This window comes from Toxorhynchites rutilus, chromosome 3 (assembly GCF_029784135.1).
Source record: "Toxorhynchites rutilus septentrionalis strain SRP chromosome 3, ASM2978413v1, whole genome shotgun sequence".
NCBI lineage: Eukaryota > Metazoa > Arthropoda > Insecta > Diptera > Culicidae > Toxorhynchites > Toxorhynchites rutilus.
Window position 1 is genome coordinate 233,174,349 of NC_073746.1, and position 10,363 is coordinate 233,184,711.

General features: G+C 42.2%; 1 protein-coding gene across 2 annotated transcripts; it reads right to left on the reverse strand.

The window, feature by feature from the left end:
- Positions 1-343: 343 nt before the first annotated feature.
- LOC129778552 (uncharacterized) lies at positions 344-6,766 on the reverse strand. 2 transcript variants are annotated; one of them, XM_055785520.1, is made up of 3 exons: positions 6,473-6,766; positions 915-2,124; positions 344-817 (listed from the first exon to the last, which is right to left on the reverse strand). In XM_055785520.1, exons 1-3 carry the CDS (start codon positions 6,487-6,489, stop codon positions 776-778), a joined length of 1,269 nt encoding a protein of 422 aa, XP_055641495.1. In that variant the 5' UTR covers positions 6,490-6,766; the 3' UTR covers positions 344-775. The 2 variants fall into 2 exon arrangements, with proteins under 2 accessions (XP_055641495.1, XP_055641494.1); XM_055785519.1 differs by having other exon boundaries at positions 344-2,124; positions 6,473-6,755.
- Between the last annotated feature and the right edge of the window lie 3,597 nt (positions 6,767-10,363).

Genomic DNA, 10,363 nt, shown 5'->3' on the forward strand with positions numbered 1-10,363 from the left:
CACTGGGCAGTCACCAGTGGCGTGGTCCTTAGCACACGTGCTGCAGCGAGGTTTGATGTTACAGTTGCGGGTGAGGGCATTCAGCGTCACCGTCCCTTTCTGAAAGTGCACCAGAAACAGACAGTCCGGGTACATCTTCTCGTTTTCACCTCTACGTTTCATCCGGTAAATGGCGGTTACGACTAGCTTAAACCGATCCTTGAGTTCAGCGGTGATCGTCTTCGGGTCGTAGTTAGACAGGCCGCGAATAACAGCCTTTAAGGGTTTGTCCCCCGGGATGTCGTGGGTGAAAAACTCAATATTGGCATTCTTCACTTATGGGAATCGTGATATGCAAACACTTTTAAAAACTAACTACTTTCAACAATTTATTCACTTATCACTAATCACACGGCACCACCGGTGCTCCACAAGAACTGCACAGCGAAAAAGAGGGCGAGCCATGCGCTCGCGGCCCTCTTATGACTGCATACTGCTGACGCTGCACGCTCCACGTTGTCGACCGTAGGTTGGCGGACCCGAGTGGCGTGATGTACCAAACGGTTCCGTAACGGCTTCCCCCTTAGCTGAAAGACGTCCTCGGCTTTCGTCTACTGCTGAAGTATCAGCGGTACCTCTCTGGACTCGGGATGGGCCTCGGTTGATGCGATGGTATCCTGTTCGATGACTTCTGGTTTGCTGTTGGTAAGGAGTGTCTTCCAGGCGGCGAATTTCAAAACGATGATTATGGATGAACCCAGTATGCAGATTAGTAAAGTTGATGAGATTACGGATGCTATCCATCCCAGGAAATGAAGTTTCCAATGGAGGTTTTCGGCTGTCAGGTTAAGGTGTGTGATATGGTTACGCTGTTCCATATGTAACTCCTGTAAATGTTCCAACGGAATGTGGTTAAACAGTTTGGTTGGATTTACCTTCAATCCCGTGGTAGGTATGAACGGCTGTATCTCCATGTTTGTGTTGACATATTCCTCGTCATCCAATTTCAGTGTACAGTTTGAGTATTGGATTAGGAACGACCCCTGTAGAGTGCGTTGGGTGACTGAACAGTTTGACGAAAGTGTTACATTGATTGCATTGACGACTATATTGCCATCATTGATTTTCCGAATAGTTTTGTTTCCGTAGGTGCGTTCTATGGGACACTCTGCTGTATTTCCGGAGACCAATTGTTGCATACAACCCGTCAAAGGTTCTAGATCCGTTGAGGAACATATAAACATGGCGTTGGCTTTGGAACAAGCGCTTTTTAACATGAATGATTTCTGTCCTTTCAAATAAAACTGTGTTTGTAGGTGGACTCTGTGGTGATCTACAATGACTGGTTCAATGAAGTTGAGGGTGTACTGTACATTTTTGATCCTGGGTATCTTCAGTATGTACATGAAAATTTCGTTGTTTAATACTGCGTAGGCATTGGCAGTACTAAGTATGCTATCGACCGAGTTAAGCCCGAAACCGTCATTAATGAGGGAATGATGAATGGTTTCCAATTCGTCGAGGCGAATGATGCGGCTGCTTGGGATACTCCGTCTCGCTAGTGTGATCGCCTCTTCGATTATGTCTAAGTAGTATAATAGCTCATCAATTTTGAATATTAATTCTAATACATCAAAGCCCTCTAAGGAATGTATTACATTTTCCTCATTTTCCAGTATGACGTTAATTGCTTTTGTAATGTTGCTCATTCGTGAATCGAAAGCACTATTGATTCTTATTTGCTTGTTATTCTCGCTAATTAATGAATTTAATGACGAATTTATACTCTTAAGGTCGTCTGCATCAGGGCTTCCCGATACGTATTTCCAGGCCTTTCCGAGAGATTCCCATCGTTTTCTCCTACGTAGTGGTTTTATTCGGTTGTAACTCAAGTTTATTTTGTCTAATTTTGCTTTAACTATTGACTTAAAAGGCGTTTGATTCGACAATCTCTCCATAGAAACGGCGTTAAAGTTTTCTACAATTGTTCCAATTGAGGTCAAGTTTATGGGGTGCACAATTCGCAGAGAACTAGTGCTTATTTTAGCGGGTCCTAACGGAACTATAATGATCGGACTCTGATCCAGGGTATGAATTCTCAAGTCTGAAGTGGCCATCCCTACCAGCGTAAGGAGCCACAGTATTCTGCAAGAAAATATAAAGTGTTGTTTTAGTTAGCTCCTTTCATATCTAATTTGTGAATTTTGATAGCCTTTTCATCTGTTACAGTTTTGCTGGTTTGACTTTGGATTTTAATTGGCCTAAATCTATTGGTGTAAGGGGTCGGCTTTCCTTTCCCTTTAACTAAAGCTTCACTGATGGTGAGGTTTTCATATTCTTTATTGTTTTGACTTTCATTTTTCTGATTGTGTGTCCTCGCTTCTAACGCAATATTTTCCCTGGCAGTTAGTATTATTTTTGCTTTCTGTGTATTTATATCCTCCGGGTTCAATGAATGAGAATTTCCAAAAATTATATCCCTAGGTCTTAATTTCGTAGTTGAATGTTTGGTATCGTTATATAGGGCAGTTACTATGGAGAGCCCTTCGTATAAGGTTAGTTCTTCAAGTTTTCTCCTGTTTGACATGTACATTTCTAAAAGCGTGTTGTGGTATCTCTCGACAATGCCATTGCTGTTACTAGTACTGGCAAAGTGTATATCAATATTTTGATTTTGGAGAAAGGTTTTGAATTTTGAGCTTCTGAAAGATGTGGCTTGATCACATGTTATAGTTTTTGGTAGGCCGAAAATTTTAAAGTATTTTGTAATTACTTCGATCAGCTCATCCGCCGTTTCATTCTGGATTTTGAAAATTTGGGCAAATTTGGAAAATGCGTCAACAAGGGTAAGGAATTTTTCACCCTCCTTGACGTATACGTCAATGAAAATGTTCTCTAATGGTTTGTCATATGCTCTTCGAGTTATTGGAATTTTGAAGGGACGTCGTTCGTATTTCGCGAACTTGCAGTCCTCACAATTTTTTGCGAATGATTTGATCTTCGTAATCATATCGGGGAAGAAAACTGACTGACGAATCTCCTCGTATGTGAGCTTCCAACTTCTGTGGTTAAAATTATGGCTCTTACGAATAAATTCCTCTTGATCAGTTTTAGAAATAAGATCAGGGAGTTTTAGATTGCAAAATTGTACTTTCATGCCTTTGAATTGATCTTTCATTATTTTAGAACACAATTGTGCAATCTCTAGGGGAGCGAATATACCATTGGATATGGTCGGGGAAAGATAACTTTTAAGAATGTTTCGGATTTCATCTTCGGAATATTCTCCACGGTTGAAAGTATGCCTGCTGTAACCTGAAAATATAGAATAAAATATGTGAGCCGATTTTCTAGGATCGTTTGACACATTAATTATCAGCTGATTCCTAAACTTGTTAATTATTTCTGGTCCATATATCGGGTCATTTTCATAAAGCTCGTTTTGCAAAACGGTTTGAATATTTAGTTCAGATTCGTCAGCTCGTGGTATCCGGGATAAACCATCGGCCACTACATTTTGTTTTCCTTTTTTGTAAACCAACTGGAAATCGAATTGCTCCAGGTATAGCCGTTGGCGAGTCACTCGTCCTGTAGCATCTGTTAACTTGATTTCCTTAGTAAGAGGCTCATGATCTGTGTATATGGTAAACTGCCTACCATACAGATATGGCCGGAACTTTTTAGCTGCAAAATAGATAGCTAACAGTTCCTTGGCGGTGGCAGAATATTTCTCTTCCGCCTTTGTCAATGTTCTTGATAGATAGGCAATGGGTTTTTCACCTCCATTCACTATCTGTGTGAGGACCGCCCCGATCGCAAAGTTTGACGCGTCCGTAGTCAAAACGAACGGCTCGTCAAAATTGGGGTAGTGCAATAAGAGATCCGAACTCATTATATTTTTCAATTCAGTAAAGGCTTTTTCATATTCCGGAGTAATTTCTATGGATTTGGTTTTTCCACGAAGCACACTTGTCATCGGCTTTGCGATTTTAGCAAAGTCGGGAATGAATCTTCTATAGTATGAAATTGTTCCAAGGAAGGATTTTAGTTCCTTCGGGGTTTTCGGAAGAGGCCAGTTTTTCACTGCTTCAACCTTCTTGGGATTAGGTTTAACCCCTTCCGTAGTAACCACGTGACCGAGGAATTCAACTTCTTTACGAAGGAATTCCGACTTGTCACACTGAACTCTAAGGTTTGCTTCCTTTAGAGTTTTTAAAACCTTTTGGATGTCTTTCATGTGCTCTTCCAAAGAGCTGGAAAAAATTATGATGTCGTCCATATAGACGAAACATCTAATACCTAAATGTTTCCGTAATACCGAATCCATCAGGCGTTGGAATGTTGCGGGCGCATTCTTCAATCCGAACGGCATCCGCACAAATTCGTATTTCCCATGATCGACGTTAAACGCCGTTTTTGGGATGTCAGCTGGGTCTACCTCTATTTGGTGGAACCCGCTGGCCAGGTCGAGCACAGAGAAATACTGCGCATTTCCTAGACGATCCAAAATTTCGCTGATTTCCGGTATTGGATACCGATCAGACGGTGTGATTTTATTTAATTTTCTGTAATCTACCACTATGCGGTACTTTTTCGCACCTGAGTTGTCGACCTTCTTAGGTACGACCCAAATAGGAGAAGTCCAGGCAGATGAAGACTCTCTAATAATGCCTGTATCCAACATCTTTTGGATTTGTTCACTCACTATTTCTCTTAGATGGTACGGATATTTATATGTCTTTTGGTGTATTGGCTTGTTATCGGTGGTCTCTATTCTATGCTTTACTTGATGTGTAAAGGCAAGTTTTTGACCTTCCTGGAAGAAGATGCTTTTGAATGGCTGTAAGGTCTTTGCAAGAAGTTTGACCTCCTCTTTATTTAGATGATCCGCAGGGAAATTCAAATTCTCTTTTGGATTATCGGTTTTTATAAGAAAGTCTTTATTTTCGAATGGTTTCGACAATATAGGCTTCGGTAGGCCTTTTGAATGTACATGAACCATCGCACTATTATTCTTTGCCAAGTAAAGTCCCGGTTGGACTGAAACATTTGCAGTAATGTTAAGCTCATCTTCGATTAGAAACGTTCCATCTTGTAAAGTTGGAATTTTCATGAAAGTTTCGAAATTTTCGTGAAAATTAATGGAAGAAGGGAAATACCGGTAAAATTGGTACGTAGATTTCCCAATAATCAACTCGTGTTTATCTGTATTGATCACGGCTTTCAAGGCTGCTAAGTTTTCGTACCCTATGAGCCCGTCAAAAAATTTATGAAATTTAAACACATGAAATGGTAGTGCTCTGTTGACATCTTTCGGAAAAAGATTCGCGTGCACCACTTTATCCAAAATAAATTTTCCATTTTTGTTCGTGACGATGGCTGGCTGATCAGTCACTTTTGCGTTTGCCACATGTTCTGGATTCATATACGATTTGTTCGCACCTGTGTCTATCAAGAATTTTAAGATTCCCTTGTTAGATCGGTAGCGAATGTAAGGAATGAAATTGTTCAAGTTATTGTCTGGTCTTCCTCTCCTCTGTGAAAATTTACTTCGCGTGTATTTTGCACTTCGCACTCGGTCGCGTTATTGTCATCATCGTCATCATCATCATCACTATCCACGTCAACCTCGTTGGTGTTATGTTCCACGCGCGGTTTAAATTGCTGAATCGGTCGTTTGAATGCAGTTTTTGCGTTCGTTTCTTTGGCATATGCTCTGTAAGAGCTGTTGCTGTTGTTGTTATTATTATAGCCACCAGAACCACTGCTACTAGGGTTACTGTGCTGTTTGAAAATTTGTTTTGCGGGTTTCGTTCTACTTTCCGCGTTTTGATTAGTGCATACAGCCTGGTATGCCTCTTCTAAAGATTTTGGTTTCGATTGCCTGATAATGGAGGCCAGGGGCTCTCCGATGTTGTCCAAATATCGTGTGATTGTTATCACATCAACTACCTCTCGAGCCGATAACGGGTTCGAGGATAGATTGGCTTTTAGCCTAGTGTTAATTTCTTTGATTTCATTAAAGAATCTCAAATGATTCTTATCTCCTTTCTTCAAATGGAACATCGCCGACAAATTAGTGGCGAAGTCCTTCTGGTCCCCATATTGTTCGATGAGAACCGATTTGATACCGTGAATGGTATCGGGATCACCATTTGCGCATAATATCACGCGAGCGTCCCCTTTGATTTTATTTTTTATTGCCCGCAAATATATCGAGCTAAGCGAGTCGGGTTGCCCGTTCTCGCCTTTTATTTTAAACATTTCGTAAAGCTCGTTGACTTCCTTGAGCCAACTTGCCAATTCCTTTTTATTTCCGGAAAATTCCGACATATTTTTAATAGGGTCGGGGATGGCATATTTGTTGCCCTCCCTGGCCACTACCAATGCTCGGAGCTGTTCAAGCTCTGTTTTGAGTGCTTCAAGTTCACTGGCTCTTGTTTCCGGCATGATTGATAATAGAGTTTTAGATGTTGAAAAGTAATTCACTTACGGTTGTGTTTGCAGCATCCGGGTGATCCTTCGACGGCTGGTTACTCGTGCGGCGGGATCTTCCACTATTTTAACACCTCACGATCCCACTTCTGACACCACTTATGGGAATCGTGATATGCAAACACTTTTAAAAACTAACTACTTTCAACAATTTATTCACTTATCACTAATCACACGGCACCACCGGTGCTCCACAAGAACTGCACAGCGAAAAAGAGGGCGAGCCATGCGCTCGCGGCCCTCTTATGACTGCATACTGCTGACGCTGCACGCTCCACGTTGTCGACCGTAGGTTGGCGGACCCGAGTGGCGTGATGTACCAAACGGTTCCGTAACGTTCAAAAACGCCACGACCAGATCAAATTCATTCCGCGTACGGAGGAAAACTTTAGTGCCGATGCCACATAGCTTATATTCTGCTTTAACGCCCATCGATGTTCTTCTTCTTTCTTTGTTTTTAAGAGGGTTTAAACTTTGCAGTTCATTCGCCTCTAGCCCAGTGAAGAGCCACAATAAAACCAGCCCAGAGGGGACTGGCGAAAGGGAAACCAACAAAATCACTCATCAGATCTGTCCGCTCGACTCTCGGTTAAAGAAGAAGGTAGGAAGGGATCCTATGCTTCATAAGATATTTAATATATGCTGTAAAGAAAAGTAAAAATTTACTGATCCGAGGACCAAAGCAGTAACGAAGCACAAGTGACCCAGCGAAAGGCGTGCTCCAAAACAAAAAAAAACAAAAAGGCCCTTCTCAGGAGGATAGGAAGGAAAGGAGTGGAAAGGATTTGGGAGGGATTAGTGGAGTGGAAGGGGGTGGGAGTGGTATGGGAAGGAAAGAGGGGAGGAGTGGGTGTGGGGTGGGGTGAAATGAAATGAAATACAGTTTGAATAGATAATAAAATATAGTGGTTTTGAATTTAATGGTGTATAGTAGAGCTGAAAAATGGAGAGGTTTATTTAATGAATTTATCCTCCTTGGTGAGTGTGGCTGTAGGAATAGGAAGTTGATTAAAGTATAATGTAATGGATAGAAGATAGATGTGGGTATGAAAGTATATATTATATTATTTGTTATTTATTATTATTGAATGCGTGTATATACATGTATGAAAACCTTCCTTCCGACCCGTACATACATGTGTATACACACATAAACACGCATACATGACTGTGAAGTGGCGAACTTTAATAAGCACTTTCCAAGGTATTTAGTATTTCGGTTTAGATTTTACCAAAGAAGTCGGTTTCTTTCAGAAACGCAATTAAATTGGTTTCTTGGGTCTCGTCTCTACTGAGGATATCTCGGAGACTCTGACCTATGTTGTGTCGGACTCGAGCATCTTTGGTATGTTGACATTCAAGTAAAAGATGGCTAACGGAAACCGGAGCTTCGTTGCAAGCACATTGGGGTTTTTCGGCTCTGCAGAACAAGTGTGAATGGGTGAAGTTAGTGTGCCCAATTCGAAGACGGGTAAGGACTTGCCTTTCCCTACTATTGAGACGGTCCTCCCAAGGAAGAGTGGAATTTTTAATTTTATGAAGATGAGTGGGACGGCTGTTTATCCAACCTATGTCCCAACTTTCACGGACTTGCTGTTTTACCCAGCGGATAATGTCAGATGGAGGACAGGGCATGTCTGGGGGTTCTATTTTGCTGCCCTTGCCGGCCAGTATGTCGGCGGCTGTGTTTCCGCGTATTCCTGAGTGACCAGGAACCCAGCAGAAGGAGATGTTTTTATTTGAAGCAGCCTCTTCTGTTTGCTTAATCCATGGGTGTTTGCTGTTTCCACTTAGAAGATCGTGGAGACAGCTAGCTGAGTCTGAGAATATTGTGGTAGGAAGAAAATTATGGGTGCATTCTTGGGTAGCTATTAAAAGGGCGAAAGCTTCCGCACTGAAGATGGAGCATTGCGGTGGAAGAGAAAAGCTACCAGTGTATCTACTCTCAAAGATTCCACATCCAACTCCATCGGCACTGACTGAACCATCTGTGTATACCTGGTGGTTGATTTGAAAATTGGATGCAACGAGGTTATTGAAGCAGGCTTTGACTTTTGGAGAAGGGTCTCCCGCCCGAACTGCCTTGAGAAGTTCAAGGTTAATGTTCGGCGGTTTGACGTTCCAATTTCGACGGATGGCTTTATTAGTGATGGCTTTTGTTACCAGGTGGGTGAAGGGAAGTTGCCCACTTTCTGCCATTACAGCAAGAGTAGGACTGGTGGGAAAAGCGCCAATTGCGAGCCGAATTGCTTTATTGTAAATTGGTTGAATGGTGTTTAACACCCTGTCCCCTCCACGGCTGAAGGTGCCTATTCCGTAAAGGATTTGTGGGACCAACCAAACATTTACAACATTTAGCAGCGTCTTTCTATGGCCAGAGGCTAGGTTGCCTGCGATAGCCTTGATGATGTTCAATTTCTATCTGGTGGCTATTTTGGTCTTTTGGGAATGTGATAGGAAGTTGAGTTTCTTGTCGAAAGTAACCCCTAGTATTTTCAATGTCCTCATTGTAGGGATCGGGATTTTGTTGAGCTGAAGATAGGATCTCCTTCTGAGAGCTTTTCCGATATGTATGTGTTTGGATTTCTCCGGGGAAAGTTTGAAACCTGTTTTTAGAGCCCAGTTTTGGATGGAGTCTAAGGTTTTTTGAAGCCTCTTTCTCTGAATTAAGCCGAAGCAGCTCGTAGAGATAAGAGTGATGTCATCTGCATAGACTATGATCTTTATATGGTCCGGGATAATCTCGAATAGAGATTGCATGGCAATGTTGAAGAGGGTTGGTGAAAGTGCTGAGCCTTGTGGGAAGCCGTTTTCTGGGATTTTTAGAGAAGATTGGTGGTTGTTAATAACGGTTTTGAAAGACCGGTTTTCTAGTAAACTTTTAATGAAGAGACCTAATTTCCCACGAATCCCCCAGTCGAAAAGGCTTTTCAGCACTGGGTACCTCCATGCCCGATCGAAGGCCTTGGATAAATCCAGGGAAACAATATCAATGTGGTGTAATTTTTCAGTTGCGTCGTCTAGGATTTTTTCGATTGCTACAAGGCAATCTTCTGTACCTTTTCCCGCACGGAAGGCGAATTGTCTGGGATCAATCAGCTTATTTGACTCTAGAAAAGTCGTTAAGCGTCGATTGATCATTTTTTCCATGACTTTCCCAACACAACTTAGAAGACTGATGGGGCGGAAATTGTCAAGAAGATGGTTGTTCATGTCTGGTTTCGGGATACAGATCATTAAATCCTCTTTCCAGCAACTGGGGAGGGTTCCACTGTCCCAGACTTCGTTGAGGAGCTTCAAAGTGCTTTTTTCCCGAGATGGGGTAGATTCTTAAGCATAGGGTAGCTGATGTCATCAGGTCCTGTGGATCCTTGTTTGACTTTGTTCAGTACCCAATCGAGCTCTTTGAGGGAGAGGTTTTTGTTGAAGTCAAATTCCACATCGGTATGAAAATCGATGGGAATTCTTTCGCATTCCGTTTTGTGGGTTAGAAAGGTTTGGTCGTAGTTTTGATTGGAGGAGGCGGAAGCAAAGAAATCTCCAAACGCCTCGGCGATGATTTTCCGGTCATTGGTGTATTGACCGTTAATTAGAAGATTATATTCTTTGCTTCTTTTCTTTCCATGAAGCCTACCAATCTTACTCCATAACTCCTTTGTTGACGCGTTGGGATTAATTTCGCTGACGAATTTAACCCAACTGTTGTGCTTGGCTGTGTTGATAGCAGTCTTAGCTTCTTTGCGAGCCCTTTGGAACTCTGTAAGCAGAGTGGGTCTCAGTGGGCTGTCCGGATGGGCCTTTCTTAATTTGCGTAGGGCCTTACGTCGACCTTTGATCGCTGCCTTCAGCTCAGGCGACCACCATGGGACACATTTCCTGCCAGGGATGC